Here is a 26,511-nt window from a genome sequence, read left to right as displayed (position 1 = left end):
ATTATGCAATTTGTCATTAAATTAGTAAGCAAAGACTTTAATAAAACCTTTTATTGTGATTTTCAAAGTCTGGTTGCCAGACAAAACCTACAAAAATGATCATACAGTTTCTAACACATTTATACAGTTCTGTGCAATTTACAAGGATAATCCTTTCACCTATTCTCCAGTCAAGCAAAAGACATCCGGGTCAGAGTAACGGGAGAACAGCATAAATATCTGACTTGGTGGGGATGTAAAGTAATTCAATTGTATACAACAGTGACAAAAAACACATAACATACATGAACCAAACAAAACTAACAGTTTGCAGTTTCTTCAATCCTTAAATTCATCCAGAAGTCCCGCTGTTATGTAGAGAAATATTTACAAATACTGTAAATGTTCCACTCACATTATTTGAGGTCCTAAAGACATAAAAGAAGTCATGAAGAATACGTTTCCATTCCTTCACTGCTCAGCTATTGTTGGAATTGATGACATTAGTGCACTGAGGTTCACAGAAAGACCCGAAGCGCCCATAGATGTCTTTGGCTCGAACGGCGAAATGGTACGTGGAGCCAGACTGGAACTGTGTCAGTGTACAGGCCATGGGCAGCGGGAGGGCCTTCACCTCCCCGATCTTCTTCCAGTGTTGCTGCGCTGCACTGCTGCTGGAGTTGTCTTGATGGAAGGCATAGAGGTGATAGCTGTCCACTGCCGCACAGGTCCGATCCGTTTCCGACACACACCAGGACAGCACTATGCCGGTCTGGCTGGGCACCAGCTTCAGCTGAGGCTGCTGCGGAGGCGAGGACCGCTCCGCCTCGGGAGGCAAGCGTGCCGGTACGGGTGCAGCGGGGAGCGGGGGCAGTACAGCACTAGAGCCCCGGCTTGGCGTAGTAGTGGTTACAGTGCGGGATTTCAGAGAAGCGTCCTAAAAAAGACAAAACTAGTGTCATGAGTTGTTCTTAGAGCAAAATGGGCTGAATACGATAATTCCGGGTAATTATTCAACAATACAACGGAAAGTGCAATATGGTTTCAGGCTACAGCCCAATTATAATTTGAACCAAACTATATTTGTTATGTTTAATCCGACTGTACTATAGTTTGTACACAGCGCATAAGATACATACACTGCCCCAGTCTGGCGGTGTCATTACTTTATATTCACGCAATAAATAACCAAAGTCGGCCCCGGCCCCGGCGCAACTGGCTGGGGCACCTGCACCGCACGCCGGCGACCCGGGTTGGATTCCCAACCTGTGGTCCTTTCCGGATCCCACCCCGACTCTCTCTCCCACTTTCCTGTCACTCTCCACTGTCCTATCCGATTAAAGGCAAAAAGCCCCCAAAAAATATCTTAATAAATAAATAACCAAAGTCAAATCAAATTCTCATCTGAGAAAAACAAATGGTTTTAATAATCATCCGTTTATAGGGATCAATCTGAGCCAGGCAGACGTACTCGGAGGTTTCCGCTTCATAAAAAAACAAATAATCATTCATATCATACAAATTACAAAACGCATTTGTGCAAAATGTGTTTTGTGCAGTTTACAATCCTCACCAGTGGGGGGCGATGGTGGACCGTCAGCTGAGGGTTGCTCTGTGGAGATGACCTCGCTCCTGTACCTGAGGAAAGAGTTAACAGATGTAAAACGCATAATATTAATTTCTAAATATGTAATTATATTTTAAAAAATCATGATGGTGCCCCATAGAGACACATTTGTCATAATATCACATGCATGCACGAAGTGATCCTTTCATGTCTTCATAATATAGGGTCTTACTTAAAGGGATGCTGATGACGGGGTTCGGGCGCTGGGTGGGTGAGGGAGCTGCAGCTGTGGCGTTCTTCACCCCTGTCACTGGAGAGCAAACGGAACAACATAATTAGACCAAACTCTGCTTTCTGAACAGTGCGTGTTCAGGTATACACAATCCAAAAATAAAAAATCTATGTTGTGTATGGGGGTTAAAAGGGGTGACTGACCTTGTACATCATCATCGTCCTCAGTGAGATCAATGACGGAGCCTTTGGGTCGCACACCTTGAGCAGTTGCTTTGGACGGATTAGAAACGGTAGCCTGGTTGTCTGAAATAAGAGGGGGAAAAAAAGGGATAAACATTGAGACACAAAAATCCACAAAGGCTTTACTATTCATTTGAAAGATTATACAGACATTATTCAGATGGCTATTATAAAGTTGTGACTGGGTTAATATACCTTTTTCTAAACATTGTTTATTATCATTTACTTCTTTGTTAACAGTAAAAAACTTTTCACTCACGTTTAATTATGATCCATTTAACATTTATTAATGATGGTTATTTCAAAGTGATACTGATTGTCACACCTTTACATATTCCATTTCCCGGACTGGCCAAACGGCGCGACAGCCTGGTTCTACAGGTTGCAGATTGCAGCAGACACAATAAACACTTTTGAGAGACAACATCCTTTTTAATCAAAGTGCCGCCCTACCTGTCTTTGATGTGAGAGACGTCCCTTGTGGCGGTCCCGGAGCGGTGGATCCTGTAGCCGCGGGCCCAGATGTTGCCGGTGAAGAGGCTGAAGACATGGCTCCTGCAACAGAGACAGACTGAGCCGGCGTCCTGGCTGTGGTCACAGATACCCCTGCATTGGGTGTCGTTATACCCCCGGCACCACCCTGGAACACAGCACGGGCGAGAGAGATCTGGGCGGAGGAAATCATGCCAGTGGAGGCCTGGAGCGAGGGGACAGTGGCGACAACGGGGCCAGAGGCTGAGGAAGTGGTAATAGCGGAAGCAGGCTTGAGTATGTAAGTGGTGGTGGGAGTCGTGGTTTTGGCCTTGCTGAGCGAGGTGGCCGCAGACAAAGAGGAGACAGGGATGTTGACCAGCGTTCCCGCCTGGCCGTTAGTCATCGATAAAGGCAGCTGGATGAGGAGCGGCTGGCCCGCTGCCATCATGCTGCTCCCGCTGGCCGTCTTCAGCAGCAGGGTGCCTGTGGGACTCTGGGTGGTGATGCCAGTTGCCAGGGTGGAGCCAGCATTAGAGGTGGTGGTGATCAGCTGGAGGATGGGGGCCTGTGAAACCATGGCAGTGGAGGTGGGTGTGTGGACCAGACCTGTGGTGGAAGCAAGCAGGGATGAATATGCTGTAAATAGGAAGAGCGGCTCGTTTTATGCAGTCACAGGAAGTGTTGCTGAGGTTTTCAAACAAACTGCATGTTGTGCTTACAGGCTGTAAAAAAAACAATGTATGGACACCACCTTCATCAAATTTGCTGACCTTGGATTCTTTAGAACTTGTATTGGTCTTTAAAGGTGTACATGCATTATTATTCCATGTGTTAATATTAAACTAATCTAAAAGCTATTTCCACTGGCAATCTCTTTAAAAACATCTCTCTTTTTTTTTGTCAGATTGAATACGCTAGTACGTTTTTTCAGCAGAATGACAGCGTAGGTCAAATTGATTCAGCGACTATGTTAATGGTGATGAAGGCACGGGTGCAGGGTGTTTGACTGCAAAGGCAAGACTTGTTAGTGTGATCAATTTATTGTTGGTTTTGTTCATTTAAAAAATATATATCTTTGTCAAACATCCAGAAAGAACCACATACGTAAATGTTGCCGCTGTGGGACTAATAAAAGATTTTTGATTCTGATAACCATTATAAATAAATAAAGAACAAATTTGAAAATGAATTTAAAAAGTCTGCTACTCACCAGTGGAGGACGTAGGCACTGTTTGGATCTGCTTTAGCTCCATGGAGGTTCGAACTGACCTGTTTAGAAAGATCACTCATGCTTAGAGCTGTTTGTGTCACAAAACGACAACTGAATGTGGCATTGTGCTGAAATGTAATTTTATTACATACACAATTCCAGATCATAATTGAAGTAAGAATTCTCACTCAAGCATGTATCAATATGCGAGTATACAGTAGTTCAACCATTTGAAGAAGTGTTATTGAGAAATGTTCCGATATCCTTTTATATGATGACAATTGTCCCAGTATGCTTCCAAAATTATCTTGCAACATATACTCGAAAGAAATCCGCCTTTTTCTGCACTCGCAGTACTTCATTGATAGTGTCTCGAATGTCTCGCCAATCGTAATAAGTCAGTGAAGGGAATCGATGGTCAACGTACTTCTTAATTGCCTTCCTCAGATTCACAGGCAGTGCATCCTTGCCCATTGATCCAATATAATTGACCTTCAAAACCCAGTCACAGTACATTTCATATTTCACTAGGTAGCGGAAAATATAGGATGCATAGCGTTCAGGTCTGGGTTTCCCTGAGCTTCTCTGGCAGTAGTGGTACAGCACATTCTCCATGTGGGGCGTGATTGAGCGGAGTTCAACGTCTGCCAGGCATTTTCCTTCATTTAATTCCGTCAGTAGTTTTGACATAACAGCACTATCTGATGTATCTTGGTAATGAGTCTCCTCTGTTTTCAGTTCTTCTTTCTCCTTCTTGACAGACAGCACAGGAACCTCTCCACCAGAGGGCGCCACTCCCTCCCCGGACCCCTGAGGCTGCATCTCTACTGTCTGCCCATGGAGCACGCTGTTGGGAGGAGAGGTGCAGTTTTAACTACACTCTGCACGGCCTGAGGAAACGCTTAGGCTTCACATTGTAGAACGTCACAAGACTCAGGACCTGGAACCCGCGTGGGGTTACTGTGCAGGTGCAACACACAGAATGGCATGTGTGTTTATTCCAAAACAAGTCTTAAGAACTATTTGGAAGAGTTTTAAAATGCTTATCCCGACCGAACAAGGGGGCTTGGAATCTTGGTTTCCAAAACAGTATGGATTTGGAGGAAAATCGTTTTTTCTGTTTCTGTGATTACAGATAGCAACCTGGGACAATGTCATCTCTACCTGCTGTGAACGGCTGTGTGTAGTACTGGCTTCAGTCCGGTATTGTCACGTTCATACAAAGACCAAATTATCGTCACATACAAAAACCAAAGAGTTTAATGCACTTAAGTTGAGAATTTTGATATATGTTTTTGATATAAAATGTTTAGTCGGAGGATGAAATGGTCTGGCATTTCCCAAAAAAACATGAGAACCTCCTGGCAGAGAAGGACTTGGAGGTCATGGAGAGACTTACCTTTGAATTTGAGAGTTGTTTGCAACAGTGGCAGTCTTGGCGGCAGCAGCAGTAGCAGCAGTAGCAGCAGACACAGCAGCTAGCGCCTGTGGAAATCACACCGTCAGGACCATTCAGAAACAAAACACTGGAATGAGTAACGTTTTTAGCATGCAACAAAAGGAAAAACATTTCTTACCTCCTGTTTCCTTTTGTTCTCTGACGCCTGGTTGGCCTCACCAAACTTTTTCGTTAGTCGGTTGATCTTGGCCTAAAAAACAGTAGAGGGTACTTTTAGCAGCTCTTTTACTTCATAGTGCTAACCAGGAAAAGGGCATCTTACACTACTGTGTGTGTGAATGTAACTTTCCATTACAATGTTACAGTGTACTTACTTGGAGTGTGTTAATGGCGGTTTGGTGTTTAGTGGCACAGTCGATCTTGTCAACTCTTTCCTTCAGCTCTTGGAAATGTTTATCAAAAATGCTCTGCTCCATGAGCTTCAACCGCTCTTCTACGAGGTGTTGCACAATCTGGAAAACAATATAAGGTAAAAAGGCACAATTAAGTAAAGATGTATCCAGTGGTTTCCGAGTTCACTTAGACTTAAGAGAAAACAGGATAGGTGCAAACCTTTTCAAGTTTGTGGTGACTGCCAGCTTTTGTGGTAAATTTAAATTCCAGTTTTGCCTCCAACTCTTCACGCTCCACTTTGGGTCTCTTCCCCTCACGTTTCACGGATTGTCCATCATTTGTAGATCCCTCTGATAAAGTGCGCTTCAGTCCAGAGGTGGAGCCCTTTTCCTCTTGCACTTTAGGGAATAAAGGATAAAAAAGATCTGTTAAGTCTGTATAAGCTTTTCTTTTCTCTAAATATTTTATAATGATTTGCTTTCTGGCACGTGTCTGTTTTAAAGATGTCAACCACGTGCAAAACTGATTTCTAAAACAACACTTATCCAACACATATCTAGACTTCGGATTGTAGACAGAAGATCTTTGACAGAAAGTCTTTCCATAGCCTTCCATTCCAAGACTGCAATGGTAAAAGAACAAGGCCTGCCTTTATAAAATGACATCTCTAATATAACTGCTTAATTTCCTCTGGATTTCTTTTGAACTGAATCAATATAGAGAAATGTTTTTGAAGCTATCAGGCACAGTTCACTCTCTTATACCTGCATTAGATGGTGGAGTGGAAGATGGCCGAGATGTTTTTTTGGTTTTTCCAACATCAGTTTTTTCCTTTTTGGTCTCTACTTTCACTAAATTCACATCCATCTTGTCCTCGTTCATTGATCCTTTCTTAGCAGCCTCCTTTTCCCCCTTCGGTTTTTTCACATCCTCCTTTCTGAGATCCTTCTCTTGTTTTATATTGTTGGAAGAGGAAGCAGGATGAGATGGAATTTGGGAAGCAGTTTTGTGGCAAGAAGGCTTTTCAACCTTTGTTTTGGTTGTGGGCGCCTCAGTGTCCTTGGCCTTTGAAGTGTCACTATCTGTCTCCATTGGTTCTGTGCAGTTAGATCCTGGAGGTGGTAAACATGGAGCCAAACCTTTAACAGAATCCTTTAGCAAATCCTTAGCTGGGTCCTTTGTTGTTGTTTTCTCCTCCTGACGAAGAACACAATAAACCATTGGTTACTTACTTAGATGGTTTTCTGATTCTCAAATCTATCCACACCTCAACATTAACGTTGGTTTTCTGAAAAAAATCTGGAATAAAGCCGCATGAGACAATGTCGGAAAAAAAACGTAAGCATTTACCTCCTTCTTTTCCACGGCCGGTGTCACCTCAGATTCTTTTTCCTGGTTTTCCTTAGATTCTGTTGATGATACTGGAGCGGATTCCTTTGATGAGGAGGCAGACAAACCTTTCTTGGGCTCATCCTCCTTCTCCTCTATCTTTTTGAGTTCAAAGTTCAAGGAGTGGAACGGAGATGTGGGAGGACTAGAAATGTCATCCTTAGCCTTGGAACTTTGTGAAGAGGAAGGGGAAGGAGACAGATTTAGGGAAAGGAAAGGAGCCGGAGATTCAGCTTGAGGGGAGCCTGAGTCCGAGATGTTACTGTGCTCTATGTACCCCGCTTTTTGTCCATCCTCCTTGTGTGTCCCATTCATTAGAGGTGGGGAAGCTGTGTCGGACACACCCGGAGGTGCTGTCAACAAAGTGCTGTGAAGGGTCTCCAGTTGCTGTCGGTCACTGATCTTCATAGTTTTCCTGGCACGGAATATCTTCTTCTTCTCCTCTGTCACGACAACTTCCATTGCTGCCTGTGGAGTGACAAGGAGCGATTAGATGCTTAAATAAGTGTTTAAAATCTATAAACCCAGCAGCATAGTGTCTACCGCTTATGAACCTCTCCTGGAATTAACGCACTGCATAGGGGAGAAATGGCTGCAGAGCTTTAGAGCAAACACTAGAGGTCTCTGTGGAGCCCTTTGGCTTTCTTGTTTGTTCTTTTCTAGAGGCTTCTTCTTTCACCAAGACCTGATTCCAAAACCGGTCAGTTCCCCGACAGTCTGTTTCCCTAACCCTAACCCTAAAATGTGACTTTTTGTTGTATCTGTGCGATGGGGGCTTCAGTTAAGGTGCAGCTCACTAAACAAGAAAGGCTTTTTCATGTCAGTGAGAAAAGCTTGAGCTGATCTCTCCAATTCATTTTTACTTAATTTCTTTTGATTAACCGCTGGATTTCATGTTTACCTAAGCCCCTGATTCAGAGAACAGAAATGACATTGAAGTTAAAAGCAGCAACCCAAATCTGCCTCCCATCCCCCCACGTTCCTATTGGTTTATTCTTCAGCCAATCAGAACAAGCTTAAAGAGGCTGTGTTGGCAGCAGTTAAGAGATTATGCAAAACCAGGAGGATAGTCCGTACATATTTTTGAATGTTGCTCAGATTGTAGTATTGAGGCTAGTTGTGACGTTTCATACATGTATTCATCTCATATGCACATATCAATGTGATGATTCAAACTTAATTTTAAGGAGAGTCAGTCAAAATGATGATGAATGTGTGCTTCAGGAGAATCTAAGAAACGACAGCAGACATTATTTAAATAATCTGTCAGTAACTCACCTTCAACCCGAAAGGTTCTTCCTCATGGGTTTACCACCAAGTCCTTTGAAAACCTGAGTGAAAAAAAGAGACATATTTTTTTAGTACAGTTTATGTAAAATAGGAAGACACATTTGCATGTAATCCATCACCATGAAAATTAATTTAGCAGTTCAGATCTTGATCCCTTGAACCATAACCGAGCCCTCAAAGGTCTTCAAAAAAGGAGATTAATGTATGTGTAGGGTTACTATACTTTTCAGCAAACTTTACTGTTTTGTTTATTTAGATTGAACTGACCACCAATCTAGACACAAAAGACAGGTTTATATAATCCAACGATTAAGGCTAAAGGATCCAATTTCAAGACACGACACAAAAAAGGTGAAGAAGAAAAAGATTTCAGACAGAATGGAGAGTACAAGGCCTCGAACTGCAGGAAAGATGTTTTCCCAAGTCGTAGTTTGTGCACAACAATCAGCGTTAAACACCGAAAAGCAGACTTATTCAAGTGGTGGATACTATTTAATCTGGCTTTTGGTTCAAGCCCAGGACCAGAACAGACAGCCATTCATCATTCACGTAACCGCTCAAATGTTATCTGGTCAGAGCTGATTTCGCTTTAGACCGTGAAGTGTGTTCGCTTTACTGTTACTGCATTGCTGACAGCCATCTGAAGGCCTCCATCTCCAACATGTTTAAATTAGCCATGTGTATTACTATTTTGCAACATTGCAGGTTGGCACGTGCATAAAGAAAAATACAGCTTCACTCAGAGGACTGATCTGGACTGACGCTACACCGTATATATCTGAGCAGCATATGCACGGCTCCTTCTCTGCTTTCATACAAGCTACCATGCTTCCTGCATTGCTAACAAAAACCCCTGACTGTAAATCTAGTGAGAAGATATTTCAGCAAAGTTGCATTCAATTTGACCAGCATGCAAAAAGTCAGATTTAACAGATATTAATAAATAAATAAAGAGTGTTGTAAGTTGTGAGCACGATAACTGGTACACATCACATTCCAATGTTATTGCATACTGCGCAGAGCACAATTCCCCCTCCCCACTTTTTACGGCCTCATTTGCTGCGCCTGGTTTCAGTGCAGTAACTCAAAATGGCCGTCAGCTCTGCTGTTTGCTGCCAGACTCTCAGAAGCTAGCTGAACTGGATTCTCTGTCTCAGTCATCAGGCAGCAACACTTCCCTGATTAATAACATTTTCTATTCAGCCAAAAATTATCAGAAAGTGATATTTGTGTCTTTATTTAGCTCTGGTAAAACATGCTATAGCTAATCCTTAAGTCCTGTTTAATGTTATATTTTTAAATGTACAGTAAGTATAAAAGCAGCGTGCAAAGTAATAGCACGCATTCCTATGTCACGCTTATAGAAAGCTTCCTGCAGCACTGCTGAACCCCGGAGATTCGGAGAAATGCAGAAGACATTCATCATGCAGTGGGATCAGTATGCACAGGCTGAGTGTGGCATTTGCTGAGCAACTCAAGTTATATCATAAGAATATTTTAAAATTCTCAATCAAAAAAACGTCAACTCAATAAACCTAAACATGGATGCACAGTGCTTGAACACTCCAGAAATCATGATAAGTACATGGGAATATTCATTTTCAAATTGTACTCCTAGCCGTGACACATCTTTTGTTCACTTTTGTGTCTAATATTATGTCTGAATATGGTATATCATACGTGAGAATATGTTTCATGTGCCGTCATGTTGCACTGGAGGCATCAGGAGACAAGAATGGATTTCCATATTCTCTCTCTTATAACAACTGCTTTCCCTCATGATGCAACATTGGTTATTGTTTGAGCCTCTGCAACACACTTTTTCCAAACCAGATGACTAACCATATGGTTGCTGATCATGTCTCACAAAGTTGCAGGCACTTGATCTAGACATGCAAGTAAGACGAGAACTTGGCAACCAGGAAGTCAGCCCTGCAACAGGAACACTCAAAAGTGAAGCGTCTGTGACACCAAGCTAACAACAGACTTGGCAGTCCTACCACAAGGTTAAGAGGAAGATGAAACCTTTCACTTTCGGAAGAAAACATATCACAATATTGGTTCAAATGGGTTGATGAAGATGACAACCGCGTTTAGAATGACATCTCGCTCATCCAGATTCAAAGCTTCTAAGAAGACGATGTGAAAATAGAACACACATCTAAAAGTAAAAGTCACATCTGGTAAGGTACAGTAGATGGACGTGCATGTGCAACTTGCCCAAACATGTAGGCCTTCCAATAACAGCATCACAGTATTGATGTGTTTTAAATGAGGCATCATCCCCGGTACCAGTTATTCCTGGGTACTTTTTACATTTGATGAGTATGTGACTCCAATCCTTTTTCTAAACTTTTGTTCGGAAACGGATGTGCTCCAATAATTAACGGGAACTTATCAACAAAATATAAAACTATGCAATTGAAACACAGTGATGCATGTTTGTGATGATTAATAGATGCCCAAAAATGTCTGTGACAAAAGCGGTGAAGATGCTTTACACCCGAGTGACATTTATGAGATTATCAAACAAAGAAAAATATCATACAACTACAAAGATGTTGACAGTGCTATAAATACATACTGCACATGTACAGTCACTCCTGCCTATGGACACAGAACACGCATGACTAAAATGAACATCTTCAGATCCTGAGCCTAAAGATTCAAGTGCAACCAGGTTCAAATTATGTTTGAATAGCATGTGCAACACCGGTAGCGCTTAACAACATGTATTTTCCATTGTCAGCTACATACAATACATTTACAGCAAACTCCCTGATACACAAGAAAAGACAGAAATTAATGTTTCGTGTTTTAAAAAAACCCAGACCAAACATTAAGAACAAGCCAAAACTCAATGTATTATGACTAGCATAGCACTCTGAGTAAGCATCACAATCTAAGAGAGACCAGAGAGTGACGATGCATCGACAAAAACTTGCATCCAAATGACAGACCAAAACTGTTAAACATGCTTTTAAACAGAGAGAAATCAACCTTTAGCAGTTCCTGTGGGATTGAGGCCTTCCATTTGTTGATTGTGGAAACAGGCCGAGAGGCCAGCAGGAACACAGAAAAGAAAGGAGGAGGGGCTCATTTAGGAGTAGTCCATCTTGTAAACACATCCTTAATAGTATTAAGGATGTGTTGCCTACATGAGTCTAGAATGGAAAAAAGTTTAACCTATAAAGACAAAAGGTCTGTTCATAACTCCTGAGAGCCTTATATAAAACTCAACAAAAATAAAATACCTGTTTTTGTCTTTCCTATATCAAGTGCATAATATATTTGAAGCTGCATCACATTTATATACAAATCTTGTGTGATAAACATGTTGAAGTACAGCGTGGTGTTTACAACAGCAGCCATAGCTAGCAGCGCACAGACAGAGGGGAAGTACACTGCAATGACTGTTGCTTGGCAACACCCATCCCCCAACTCTAGCACAAACTAGTCCACAGTGTGGAAATCTACAGCCAGCACGGACTAAACCATTCTGACAAAAGGCAGGGGTAACTTTCCTATCTAAAATAACACCATAGGCAAGTAAAGGTTAATGATACAAAAGGTCAAGGACAACACTGCAAACTGAAATACTGCAGTACTTTACTGTTTATTATTTTCACCACCTATTAGGTTAAAATATAAAACTCTGTTTTACTGCACCATTTCCATAGCATTGTTCTAAGACGTCTGCTGGGGCTACAACATTTTTCTTCATGGTCAAGTCAAAATAAGAAACCCTGGCATGGCTGTTAATAAAATCTTTCCATTCAACCTATTTTGCCTCCCCTGGCCTCTAAAACATATAACACAGTCACTGGAGGGACTGTGCACTAAACCGGGCACACATGCCGCTGCTCACCACTTTGCGTCAGTCAGCTATCCCTTAAATTACTTCACGACTTTGGACCAAAGCTTACTGACAATGTCATATAACAGTTGCTGTTAACCTGCAGGAAGAAAAAGAAAACCCTAGGATCCCTCTGGCTGTGATCCCTCTTCTTTTCCCCAATGGTGAGGTAAGCCACTGCAGATTTCCTCAGTTCTTGATGGAAGCTGCTAATATAGTGGCATTGGTGGTTTTATAGTTATCTTTAATGTTTAAAGTTGAAACAGCTCAAAATCTATTTCTCCTTTTCCCCCCAGAATAATCCCGCTATAAAGCCGATCCTCCTTTACATTCGTCTCCTGCTCTATAAATTCTATGTGAATTCTTATTCGATAAACACACAGGCTTAGAGATATTTATATACATTCCCGTATATATTGTTGTTGTTGTTGCTATGACTATTTGGAGGGGGACAATGAGAAACAAAATGAAATTATACAACTTATTATATGTGCCATCAAACATGAGCAGGTATAACATGTTAAATAAATGAATTCAGTTTACCATGACAAAGCAGAACAACTACACTGAAGTCAGGGCCTAGCTAGCGGCGCACAGCCAGCGCTAAACTGCACTCACACAGTACACTCAAGAGGCAGCTGCACCCACCCTCCCCCACCTCTCTCTGTGTCTGTCTCTCTCTAGGTCTCACTCTCACACACACTAGAACACACACACACACGCACACCCTATCTCTTCCTCTCACAACTTCTTGAAATCAAGCATGGACTGGACCATTCTGATAGGGGGGGAGGGGTGGGTGGGGGAGGGGCTTTAAAAACTAAAAGGAAAAAGTAATCAAATAGTCAACAAAATGCGGAAATGTGCTTAATCATTCGTTTTTGTTAGCTGTGATATATATATATTTTTTAAAACATTGTAAAAAGTACCATTTCATTTAATATAACAAATGTAACCACCTGTCATTGTGGACTTAATGACAACATTTGAGATTGAAAGATTGCCTCAGTGAAAGATATACCACGTTTTTTTAAATTTACTAGCAACAAATACCGATGTTAGGCACCCAGCCCTGTGCTAGCTACGCACAGCATGACTTGAGCCCAGGTTGACACAGTTAGCAGCCTCTCCCGCCCTGCCTCTCCCACAGCAGGGAGGACTGAACCATTCCAAACCGGGGTGGTTGCTTTCTCAACAGGAACAATAGACCCACCTAAAAACTCAATTTTTGGATTATAACTTTTCTTATATACGTTTTCCCCAGTGTATTTCTTTACAAAATAGTTTATTTAAAGTAATTTCGAGATTTGAATTTAGGATTTAAAAGAGAAATTATTATAGTGGACTGGACCTGTAATGTGTTACTACAATCAACTTTTGTTTGCAACTTTCATCTGCCATTATTAAAAGCCCTGTTGTAGAGGTAAATAAAACCATGCGGTGCATTCTTTCAACTGCTCTCATTTCTGTTTCTGCAGAAACCCAAAATGGCCACCAGCGCTGCTGCGAGCAGCATACTGAGCACAGGCTGAGCAGATCCTATCACAAACCCCGCCTCCTAAAGAAAAGGACAGTATCTGCAGAAATCTCCATACTGTTATATGGCTCTATATCTGACACCTAAACGAGCTAATGTTAACAAGTCATGTTATCTTGATCATTTTGCTCTAGATCATGATTTAGCTTCACTGTTTTTCAAGCCATGACTGAAGAGTAAACAAAACCAATTAGTTTTCTTTTTTTTCACCTCACTGTTCAGCGCTGCTTAATGTTTTATGAACCTATGTGTAGATAACCTGGTAATAAAATACTTTCTCTCTTTCCGGTTGCAGTTACTGCTTCAACACAAATGCCAAACAGTAAACCTTAACACTTAGCTGTCTCCAACAGACAGTAATATTGGATGCTGGAGGTCCTAAGATAAAAAAAATATATATTAACAGTTGTCTAATATTAGACATTTTTAATGCTGGCTAAATACGAGTGGAAAGAAACTGTCAGCCAGTGAGAGCTGATCCTGCATTCCAACATTTCTGCGCACAGTGCGCAGTCTTCCCTTCCCCCCTGCTCAATGACTGCATCTGGATTCACTGAATCTCAAAATGGCCACCTGGTCCGCTCTGCGCAGCCACACAGCCAACAGAGCCTGCTTTAGCTAGAACAACAAAGGTTCATGGTGTGGCAGCAACCTATGAGTAATTAGTATGCGTGTACTTTTCACCTGGACATTCAATTGGAAGTTTAGGGTACATGAAAAAAATAGAACATTTTGCACTTCTCTCCTAAAGCAGGTCACCTGCTTACGAAGCTGTTCCACCAATCAGGGCTCAATACATGCACTTGCTGTAAATGCTAAATTGCATTTTTTATTCCTGTTTAACAAAAAGTAATTGCTATTATTTTACTGATTTGATTTGTATATTACTGGTTCGGCTGATTCTCGAGACATGTTCAAAATATAATAACGGTCGGTCTAGTTTATATTGATATTCACCTGGCTACTGATTGTACCTCCTGCTTACAAGGAGTGATTGTCTAATGAGTATTTTTTGTTTTGGTCAGGTGAATACAGTGCACAGAGCTGTGGTAGAGAGTCCGGAAATGTTGGCTGTCTAGATGTTAGCTCTGTGACACTGACAACCAAGGGGATACCCTGCCTTTCATTCAATGCATGCAAGGAGAGGATCTCAGTCTCCAGATATGAAGAATAAATCAAGTGTTGCCTTTTCAGGCTGTATCTCGATCATCAATAAATATACAAGCCAAGTGAACTGCCAGGAAAAGTACAACATATTGATGAATTTGCTCACATTGCATTTTATTCTCAATTATGGTGTAAAGAACACTGAACACACTCCTGTAAACTATCACCTTTTGTTTCTTATACCATCAGACAGCTTGATGTTTGCTGCTATTCGTAAAGCAGAAAACCAGATGAAGACTTTTGAGTTATTCCAAGCAGCAGTTAACTACTGATCTTCCAGTGACTTTGCTTCGTGCTTATGTATCCCATCTTTCATACACTCCAGGTGGGTATTTCCCCCCCCATTTTTTCCTAAACCTAAACCAGTTTTAGATATTACTTCCGACATATGATTTAGAATGTTTAATTTCAATAAAAGACACCTAATTAATCTTAGCAGCTAAATAAGTTCCTCAGTTCCATTAAGGCCACCGTACAAATCTGTGAAATTTAACAGTGTTTTGAGTGACAAATGACCAACGAATCCATGAGGGTTAACTATTTAAACTCACAAAATATAACTATCAAAGGAAACATAGTTAACCTGTTCAGCAATCGTGCCAAAGCACAGCTTCTTAGCTTACCATTACCCAAACTTCAACGCGTGATTTCTACTGAGATTTTTTCTTTGCTTTTGAGTAAATGGATATTAGCAAGAGCTGAGCAGAGGGAAAGGAGGGGAAAATAGGGAGGGGGTGTGGGTAGGCAGAACCTGAATTTTCCATGTGTATCAAGCAAGCACATGCTGATTTTTCTTTGCGCAGGCTCCTATCAAGAGGCAACACAAAAAGCTGATTTATATTACCAAAGTATAAACATAAAACACCAGGCATGAAATAAAAGTAGCCCAGATAACCGGAAGTAATAGTAATATTTTATGTCATTCCAGAACTTAAATGCACTACATGTCCTGGTAAGAACTTTAACAACCTAAAGAACACATTTAGAGTAACTACAGTTTGAATCACATTGCATAAGCTATAGCTAGCACCAATAAGTCAGCTTTAGTCCACAGCCTTACACGGAGCGCTAATTCCCCTCCCCCACACCAGCAGTCTGCTTGTCTGGAGTTCTACAGCCAAGCAAGGACTAAACCATTTCAGTAGAAGGGGGTTCTCACCAACAAGGGAGGAGCTAGAGAGGTAAATGACAAATTAAAAACACCCTAAATTATTGAACACCGTGGTTATATCTTGAAAACTAATTTAGCAAATATACAGGAAAACCCTCTTGGTAAACTCTAGTCTCCTAAATAGGTAGAAATCCCTGGCCTCTAAAGAGCAGCGCATTCTCTGGGAGACACTCGATCAAAATGTATTTCTGTCTCTCTAGTAACTTCTCATCTTTGTTTAAGCCTAAACATGGCACATTTGTCAGAAATGTGTTACATGAAAATATAGGCAAAAATGTAGATGTTTTTGTGAAACGACAAGCCCAATGATATAATATGCTTTTTTTCTCTCTGCCAAACACCACATTTGGTCATGATAGAAAGTAGCTATGAGAAAAATACTTTCTGCATATTTTCTGTGAAAACTGGCATAGGAAACCGATTACCTTTCCAGAGCTTAATGATTTGAATTGGTCAACAAGCTAGCTCCTCGACACTTTCCCAACCCCCACTCCTTCCCCTTTGATAGATTGCTTGCAGTGAAAGCTACAGCACAAAATGGCTGCTGGTGCTTTACGCAGTTACAGCATAAATAATCCCTTTTACCATAAAAACGGCTGACTGCTTAGGGCTGTACTGTACTGTGCTGCTCTACTTAGTAAGAAGTTAAACACTTTTTTGTTAAATTTAGGACTTCTTGTTTATTGTTTTTTATCTGAAACAGGGAACATATCTTGTAGTTATGTAATTTCTATATAATTTTACACATCCTTATATTATTGAATTATTGCTATAATTATATAAAATGAAATAATATGAAATTCTAAGTTTCTCGAAGCATCGAGTTTCATTGGCCAATAGTTTTATTTACCTTATTGTCAGTAGTATACTACTGTACAACACAACAATAACAAAGACATCAAGATCACCCTATGGTATCAAATTTAAAAAATATATATAGCCAGTACTCAAAGTGCTATTCATTGTTTCAACAACTTCAACAGTTTGACTCCTTAACGCTGCTCCACAGGCTTAGGGTGCGTGCACGTTTCCTGTAACGCCTGTGACAGAGGAGTAGTTTGAATAGGTGGAGGGCAGGGTGAATTGGGTCAAAGATGTTTAATGTGTAGGAAACAATGCTCCAAAATCTGGTATGGTAGAAGTCACTGCCAGCAGCTGTATGCCAATCAAGTTTTGGGCTGTCTTGCTTAACCTCCGCTGAGCTATCCAGTCTGAACGGCTGCAGCTAGCATAACACGCTGTGAGGAGGTACGTTATTGTTTAGTATACGGGACGGTTCGGCGCTCACCTGTAAATGCTCTGGTTTATAACCTAGGAGTTCGCATTGAAGCAACAAATCACAACTGTTGGCAGTCGTCATTTGGTTTTACACCAAGAATTGTCCAATAGCATCTGAATTACACTCTTACCACTAGGGCTGCCCTCGACTAAAGATTTTTCTTGTCGACTAACAGTCGTCAATTCATGCGATTGGTCGACTAATCGTCTCCAGTTATGATAACTTATGATTTATGGGGTAAAAAATCATCATACTTTTTTTTTTTCTCTTCTCCCAAAACGGTTTCGGTTTCAAAGGCTGATAAAGAACGTTATTATAACAGCATGGTATGTTGTGCTTCACATGAAATAGAAAATAAAACTAATAATTAACTGTTGAAATGTAAATTAAACTGTAAATGTAGAAAGCCCATGGGAGTCACAGTGCACCACACGGACGGAGCAGTCAGCCCATCAGCAGTACAAACAGCAGAAGCTCCAGTAAGGATTCTTAATGTGCGTGTAAAAACCAGCGAGGACACACACTGAGCATTGAGTTCTAGTTTCTATAATTCATATCTGAATATAACAACCCAATAAATACTACTCTGGATACAGCAACAAATATGCTCGTCGGCAAAAATCCCTCGGCACATAACGCCCTGATCATGAAATGAAAGTTGAAGTGATCCTTTTCTGAGCTCAGAATGATCATATGTTATAGGTTTATGTTTATACAAAGCTAGGCTACACTGCTGTTGTTTTCCTCTGAGTCTGAGAAAGGAACACATGTTGTCGGGGATAATAAAGCTTTGCGATATGTTATGAAGGCGTGTATACGGAGGCAAGTTTTATCCAGCGGAGTTTGCATGTCACCTTTTGGGGCTTGTCCCTTAAATGCTCAGAAGGATCCCACACTTTGGATTTCCTGCAGATCTGCTCTGGCGCCGACTCTGAGCACATGCAGCGCGCAGATGGACCCTTTTTTCCCCTGACTAATCGGCTAATGAAAAATTAGTCAAAAAATATTGTTTCCGCCGACTAACACCGGGATTACACCGGGTGCGTCTGCACCGCGGTTTTGTTCCTACCTCCGAACGGCGACATACCCCACCGGGAGCGTTTCAAAAGCGGAGCGTCTTCAGTGTACGGCTCGCAGTTATTGATGATTTGGTCATATTTCCTGGACATTTGTACTTCTACAAAAAAAAGTAGTAGGCTACGTAGTGAAATGGTTCATTTGTGTGTCTTTTTAAATTGTGTTTATTGTTGTAATTTCCTATTTTGTTGTGTTGTAGCGAGATGGGGGGAGGAGAAGGAGCCGGCTTTGGGTGCACCCCCTCAACCAGCGAAGGAGACCGGTGACAGGTGATTTATTTTTTGGGGTCCTGAGCTGACCAGACATCAACAAATTACAGAGCTGCCATAGAACCCAAGCAGAGACTGGCCGTTCCATTTCATGCCCGGCGTTTAGCAACGCCTTGCGTCTCTGTCGAAAATAGACCAGCCACGTATTTTTAGCGGAGCCCAGCACGGAGACGCTTCTGGGACGCAGCGCATCTAGTGGAATCACACGCATTGACTAAAGAGGCCGCAATTGCTCTGCGTGGTGCAGACGTAACGCGGTGCAGACGGACCCGGTGGAAAATGGGGGTGACGATTAGTCAACTAATGGGGGGCAGCCCTACTTACCGCACATTTTTTAAGATGGATTTACGGGGGCTTGTCCCATATTTGGCAACATTCCAAAAGAAAAACAATAAAAAGACCAGCTGGAGAGACTAACACTAATCAAGGTAACAGAATGAATTTGCTAAGTTAGCTAGCTTACTCGTAACGCCATTCCCATATCTCAATATGTTAGCTAGTAAAGTATATCTTGTAGCGATGTTTGTGAAGATGATGAAGAAGTCTCCGGAGACACCAGCTTGTATATAATAAGGTTTATTACAACAGCATAGTATCATACACCAACACAGGCAATACGAGGTTCCCAGAGCCAATTGCGGAAGTCCCCCCGAACAGTCTTTGTGCATACAATTAATAGGAGAAACATGTATGTGCGCGTCCAAAGTGTGTGTGCTCACAGGAGGTAATCAATAACAATGTATGCCTCACTTAGTGACATGTGTCCGTTCATCTTGGCCCCCTAACGTACTTCGGAGGTTATTATACAACATCCGACTGCCCACCATATGGCCCCTGAACGACGTCTTCTCTGCACTCTTCATGACCTCAGAGAGTAACTAGCTGTATTATGAACCGATTTAACCACATTACTTTGATATTTTATTTTGTAGCTGATTCCAGGAGTGACTTTTTAATTTAAATTCAAAATTGCGTCAGCCATACAGACAATGCCAAGCTATTCCTCTCATTACGCACGTTCGGAACTTTGTTGAACGCAAACAGCCAGGGCCTAAAAATGAGTACCTTACAACTGCCAAATGAGGGTTAGTTGTTGGCTGTGGCCAGTAAAATCTTCAAGCAATTCCCCCTTTAGGGAACAAGGGATCATGGAAAACTTAGTAAAACTAGTATATGATTGGATAGAGCTCCACATTTGCAGCTACTATAAATATATAAACACTGTAGAAAAAAATAGCTGTAGAACCTTTGGGGCTGTACACATGCCGCATTTCTGGCGTGCTAATTACTATTATTTCCAATGAGGGTGCGCGCTAGGTGCACTCAAACGCGCGGCGCACCTCGTCATGTGGCAAGGAGCAGTCATCACAGTCGACTGATACCTTTACTTCTGGACTTTAAGATCTGTCCAGTGTTTTGACTAATGTTAATTTTATGAGCATCGCTGTTAAAATGAATGAATGATCAGATGTTACGGTTAGCTGGTTATGGTTGCTCAGCAGCATAGAGGACCTGCCTCAGCAGCCTTGAAAAGTCGGCACAACAGTAGGTTTGCGTAGGTTTATTTAAGTGATGAAGGTCGGGATAGCCCCATTGGACACGATATTGGTCCTACAAAAAATGACTGGTACCTCATGCAGGGATGGCAGCTTGGCTAGTCCTGGTGCTTAAAAGCTTGGGGGGTTGGTTGGTTTTGTCAAGACAAGCATTTGGATTAAAACTATCAGGTTAATTCACTATTTAATATCCTCTTTACTACTGATGTGGGTCAGGTCTTCATGCGAGGGCTTTTGAAACAGTGCCGGGAGGACTGCATCTCCCTCTTTATGCTGTCGCGTCTGGCACCTGAGCTACCACTTGGAACCAGTACAGATTGCTATCGCCCATCTGGAGTTAACCAGGTTTTCACACACCAATCCACTTCTCCATTACAACACTGAATATCTGCTTGAGCGTACATCAAGTCTAATAATTTGAATATACCTACTTTTACCTACATTAAAACAAAGTTCAAACCCTCTACTTTTGAGATTACCCAAGAGGAGTGGTCAAGCTCTTAACTTAAATAACTGAGTGCTCCTGTTCTCATTAGCAATTCATTTTGCTTACAAAGGCAGGCCATTGAACTAATGCATATAGAATTACCTACTGTGGCCATAACTTGCTATGCCACCATTTGCTTGCCAACCAACTGAAGGGGCGATCAGTTTGTGAGAGAAGAGCTGTAGCTTCAATGAAAGCAGAAAGACTTTTACATTCATTGATCTTCCTCCAGAAGCAGCAGAAGTAGTAGCTGCAACAAGATCAATATTATGTGGTTCTCTCTCATAGATAGTTTGAAATTTGTTCATTACAATTAGTTTTAGTTTAGCTCTGGGGAGTCAAACGGCTTGCAATACCCGACCAACGAAGGTGGAGCGAGGAAACAAACCATTAAACTGGAAAAAGAACAAAAATTGCCTTGCAAAGTAGTCAGGCAATCGTGAAAGCCAAAATACTGGTCCCATCACCAACGTACACGTCATGCTATTACTATTTTAGCTACCTGATAAAAAAGGAAACACACGGGTAAATTGTTTAGTTTATGGGACTATGTCTCATTTTTATCTAAGATGTGATTTCTGAAATTGACATTGAGGAGATCAGCTGCCATAATGAGACACCACCCAACATTTTGTACACTGCTCTTAGCAACAGATTTACCATTTCAATTTAGTAAGGATGTATTTTGAGAACCTTCATTAGCAACAATATTCCTTAATTTTTTTTCACACAAACACAAAATCCTTTAGTCAAACATCACAGGATATTTGCCAACAGAGCTTGAGCTTTTAGCACATGGTAGAACATAGTGAAAAGGGAAAAGATACTCAGCATTTTTATTCTATTCATTTTTAAAATATTATTAATGACCAGAGACTTGAATCCAATAATACATTTTCTCATCAATTACATAATTTTTGATGTAGAGAAATCTGCACCCAATTTAGTTAAAGACGGCCAGCTTGCATGCAAAGAATGTGCTAACTCTCGTCTAATTCCTACTTGCTAAAATGATGCATGTTAATCATGATGCTGAATATTCATCAAATCCTCCATGCAGTTTGCATTAGTAATAACTGAAATAAATAAATCCTGAAAAATGCTGGGGTTGTAAGTAGATGTTATTTTTTTTAATCACACTGCAAGGGGAACAAAAAGATCACTTTATATGGACCCAACAGAGGAAAATCCCCTAAACAACTTATAATTGGCACGTTCTCAATGTTTTGCGTATGAAGCGTATTAAATCCTGTTAAGCAAAGAGGATAACCGAGTGATCATATTTATTCTGGGTAAGACAAGATGTGCAATTTTTACTTTGCACTGCTGTGGCCATTAAGGAAATCTAACAGCATTTCAGATGTCTGACATTTTCTAAACAATCCAAATTATGCACTAATTCACTAATTATACATTTCCATAGCAAGGTGATTTGGGAAAATGTCTTAAATAGTGAAAAATTGTTTTATGTCCTTATATTCTATATCGCATTGTTGGAGGAGCTTGGGACATAAGATTTGTATTGCCATAACTACACTGTGGTTACTGTGCATATGACAATAAAGCCTTTGAATCTTGAATTGAAATACCAATAAAAGATTCAACCAAGGGCTCCCACAACTGAGACATAAACATAACGCAGCATACACAACTGGGAGTGGGAGACATAGGTGCATGTATGTGGAAGCCTGAACATATAGGTCCACTCGTGTATGAGCTCTCACCACATTTTTAGGCTGAACGTATTAAATCAACAACATCATTTGTAAGGCTCCGCTAAAATAGACACGCACGTTTATAGCCAAGACTAATGCAAACTTGAAAAATACTTATTTAAACAAGCAAGTATCTTCAATGACCAGCAGAGCAAGCTGTATGGGGAATCTTGAAACATTTGATACAGAACCAAGAATGTATATCCCTCTCATCCTTACACTCTGAAGCAAAGAAACCAGCAGTAACTGGCTGAAACTGGTTGAAACTGGTTTAGACTTGTTAAGAAAAAAATAAAACAAAAGAGAAATGTTAATATGAATTCACGATTGGAAACTTATATCACTCTCAAATTGACAAACAACTTTCATATCACAACATTTTTTATACGTTTAAAAACGTAAAATAAAGATTGCTTTAACACAAAGTACAATAGAATACATTTTGAATGTACATTTTGCTCAAATGACGTTAATAACACGTAGATTATTCAGAGGTAAAACATTCATACATGTAGGGTTTCTGTGGACTTATGGTAGCTCATGAGCCAACAGCTTAACAACACTGACACACGCTTGGGCCCAAACCTGTATTTAAAACCAGGACTCGAAAAGGAGTCACTGCATGGCACATCACCTCCTCTTTTTCTCCACATGAAGGACATTTGGAGTTTGCAATTCAAAACTAAAGCCAAGCAGAACCTCATGTTTTTCTTACATTTAGTATCAAATTTAATATAGCTAGCTTTTCAATAGTTGTAGTTGTGCGATAAACAGGGTGATCTAATCAGTTGGTTGAGTGGTAAACAAATTTAGCCTTCTAACATCCACAGGAAAGCTTTTGAAAAAAGTAGGAGGAGCCTTTAGAGGTGGCTTCCTATTCAGCACAAAAACACAATGACAGTGCACCATGTGAGCACTGCCACTGGGTGATTTGGGGGAGGTAAAACTAAAGACAGATCGACCATTTTCTCAAAAAGGTGTAGCAAACCTGAAACAGGCACATTTGTACGGACTAAATTGAGTCCACAAAAAAACCACAACTAAATTCCCCAACTTTGGCTGACTTATGGTTTCAGGGTCATGCAGAAAACATCCAGCTGTGGATATTTTTTTTCTCTGTTTTGATAACACACAGAACAGGACAAAGAAGGAAAACTGCTAAAGTCTTATATTACCAGACATTAAGCCACACCCACAGTGGGGCAGTGTGGCCCATGGAAAAGTACTGGACTGTACCACTTTAGACCATGGGGGGGGGGGTTTAATTGCACCCTGCTGGTAATGCAGCATGTTCTTCTTGTCTTTAGGCCATTTAATTATGTGCTAGTAAGACCACCATTTAATGTTGATATTCAATCAGTGGACAGATACTAATCATTTAAATTATGTTGTTTTTTTTTTTAAAGGGGCCACACATTTGTTGTTAAAGCTCTACAAAAGAGAATCGTTAAAACGGCAAAGCTATATATTATTTTTAATCTTCTACAAAGTATTCATTATCTAAGGGCAGACAAAAACCCATCAAAAATATCTATTTAACGCTACTTCAAACAATCCTCTGCAGTAGGCTGCATGTGCTTGTTGCTCCTTTTAGCAACAGTGCCTTCACCGACTTGGACATGGAGAAGTGACTTGATTACATTAAGATGTTTTTTTTTAAAACTTGTATCAGACATTGCTAAATACGGGTGTTGTGAAGGTGTCTCATTTTTGAACCAACAAAGGTCACTTTTTTTCATGTTTGTATGCATTTTGTGCACAAACCTTTCTCAACCAAGCGCCTTAGCCTGCTTCGCGGGAAATAGTGTTAGAGCAGCAATGTTTAAAATAAGGTTTATTCTTTGGGATAATACACAAAAAAGGCACATAACTTGCAATTAGAAAATAGTCTGCTTAATGTCATTTCATTAAAATGCATTTAATCAGTATTCAATAATTGTATAGGAGCATGTATGCAATTACAATACTCACTAAATTGTTTTTTTTTTAAATGTGTGTTAGACTTATCATCAAAATGTCAACACTAAAAAGTTGTGTTCATAAAAATGCCATTAATGAAATGAATTATCCATAAGAATATTAGCGGTCGCTAAGTAACTAATGCTACAATCCAAGTTGCCTGGCTCACTGTTAAATGTGCTAACCAAAAAACAGAACTTAACTTTCTTTTTTAGTAGTGAATAAATGACGAAATGTTTACATTGACAAGTTCACATTATCTATTGTTGTTATATAAAACGAACATGAAAGTATCGTGGGTATCATGCTAGTTGCAGTACCATGACTTACCTACTATTCGCGTCACCGATATTCCCGCGATGTTCAGTACACGTTGTTTAGTACACGGTCTCCTCCCACTGCTGCTGAACTCTTCCGGACCTTGCTGTGTAAAGTTGCAACCCTTTGCAGGCAGGATGCTTTTTATCAATCCATCGGTTTCAGCAATCCCCGGGAAAAACTAGTGATCCGTAGCACAACAACCGAGTCTCTCCCTAGTCGCTTACAAATAGACTCCGCCTCTTACCGAGCACAAAAGATCGTCCATTGGTCGGCACTTGACCAACCGTTGCGGTGTGATCGCTGAAGCTTCTTTAATTCAGACGCTATGCTTGCGGCGGTTTAGACATCGGTAGCTAAAGCAGACGAGGTAGGTATGCCCGGCTCCAGGATGTGAGGGTTTGGGGTTGTGTAGCGGTGATTTCAGTCTCTGCTTGAAGTTACTGCAGTGTGCAGTGGTCTCACACAGGCTCACAGACAGAGTCGTTGGTGGGAAGAAGGGACAACAGGGAGCAGAGTATGATGAGGGAGGGGTTTGTGATTTCTGCGCGAAAGAGAGAAAGAGAGTGGGAGGGATTAAATAATGGAGGAGGAGTTTGTTGCCGTAAACTACACAGGAGTGTCACTGTAGTTTATACATAATAGAAATGTATGGCTGAGTTTTATTATTGTACTGTAATTGTCTCCATCACATACGTGACCTTGTGTGAGTTTAGCTTCAATGGTGTTTTTTAATGTTTAATATTAAAAATGAGACAATAATAATGGTTTGTTACAATAGTCCTTTAAATTGTTTGTTTAAACAGCTATAATATTCATATTCGCTCCTTTACAAAAATAGCGTATTCTTCTTTCTGTGTCTTTGCATGCACCATTTACACCAAAGCATATTCCTTGTAAACCTACTTGGCAATTAAACCGATTTTGATTCTGATTCTGAAAAGAATACTATCTAATGTTAGATGGATATTTTCTAAACAAGCTAGAGGTTGTAAAGTTTCTTTTCCTTTTTTTTTTTTTTTGTCTGGGCTTCAAATAAAAATGCTTTTATGTTTGCAACTTACAGTTGATTCTTACAAGAAGGCAAGGACACGTCTTTTTATACTACCAAACAAGTCTAATCCATTGTGTTACCATTATGGTTAACCCTCTTCTGACATTTCACAGTACGGTCAGCCATTTTGTTGACTCACTTGTGTTTATCAGACTTGTAGTTCCCCAGAAGGCCAGCAGAGGGTCAGTCATAGTGATGTAACCATACCAACGTTGAGATGTTCCTGTCCTCAGTGATATGCCCTTACTCCTATTTTAGTCTGTGTCTCAGATAGTCCTCTTACCTTACAGGTACAGTCCCTATTCCAATGCCCATGTGATGTGGAGTAGGAGTTTTTAGCTGTATTCTTCCTTACCCTGTGCTGTTCTCTCACTTGCCCTTCAGAAAAAAGGTCTCCAGTGTAGTTTGAAAAAAAGGGGGCTTAAGGTTGCGCACCTCTCATGTGTGCACAAATCCAGCTAGGCTACACTCTGACAGAATTTCGTGGTAGTGTGAAATGAATTAGCAATTTTCAATATGACAACTGTTTATAGGAAACACTGTATGCAGATTGGAGGCTCCATATCGCGGCACACAAATGATCTATAATAACAACTGAAACAGCCATAGGCCTAACTAACACTGTGTGTGTATAATTGGCAGTCAACAATGATGAACAAATAAACACGGTCGTCACACATGGTTTATATAAGCAAGGTCACTTTTAGGCTTTGAGTAGCATTTTTTGTGTTGGTCAAGAAAGCTAAAGTAAATAATGAGGGTAGACTGCCCTTAAACCCTGCTAGGCTATACAGGTTACGTATAACCCCAGCAAGATGAATCAGCCAAAAACGGCCACCAGTAAGGGATGACAGACAGGGCTTCTCCCTCTTTCTCTCTTGATCTCGACTA

At 40.8% G+C, this 26,511-nt stretch overlaps 1 protein-coding gene across 1 annotated transcript; it reads right to left on the bottom strand.

Moving 5' to 3' along the window:
• Positions 1 to 36: 36 nt before the first annotated feature.
• Positions 37 to 25,077, bottom strand: atf7ip (activating transcription factor 7 interacting protein). The gene is made up of 14 exons (XM_063883426.1): positions 24,579 to 25,077; positions 8,164 to 8,216; positions 6,847 to 7,353; positions 6,261 to 6,693; positions 5,716 to 5,894; positions 5,478 to 5,615; positions 5,282 to 5,353; positions 5,104 to 5,189; positions 3,705 to 3,763; positions 2,474 to 3,100; positions 1,982 to 2,083; positions 1,779 to 1,856; positions 1,553 to 1,617; positions 37 to 916 (listed from the first exon to the last, which is right to left on the bottom strand). The coding sequence occupies exons 3-14, from the start codon at positions 7,345 to 7,347 to the stop codon at positions 458 to 460; spliced, it is 2,799 nt and encodes a 932-aa protein (XP_063739496.1). The 5' UTR covers positions 7,348 to 7,353; positions 8,164 to 8,216; positions 24,579 to 25,077; the 3' UTR covers positions 37 to 457.
• Between the last annotated feature and the right edge of the window lie 1,434 nt (positions 25,078 to 26,511).

The sequence above is a fragment of the Eleginops maclovinus genome, chromosome 5 (genome assembly GCF_036324505.1).
Source record: "Eleginops maclovinus isolate JMC-PN-2008 ecotype Puerto Natales chromosome 5, JC_Emac_rtc_rv5, whole genome shotgun sequence".
In the NCBI taxonomy this organism is placed as follows: domain Eukaryota; kingdom Metazoa; phylum Chordata; class Actinopteri; order Perciformes; family Eleginopidae; genus Eleginops; species Eleginops maclovinus.
This window is presented reverse-complemented; position numbering and strand designations above follow the sequence as displayed.

Coding starts and splice junctions, on each gene's coding strand:
- atf7ip (XM_063883426.1), bottom strand. CDS start 7,347: ATGGAAGTTGTCGTGACAGAGGAGAAGAAGAAGATATTCCGTGCCAGG. Junction 1,618..1,778: donor CGTCATCAGCATCCCTTTAA/GTAAGACCCTAT, acceptor CTCTTTCCTCAG/GTACAGGAGCGAGGTCATCT. Junction 917..1,552: donor TCCACCATCGCCCCCCACTG/GTGAGGATTGTA, acceptor TGTCTTTTTTAG/GACGCTTCTCTGAAATCCCG.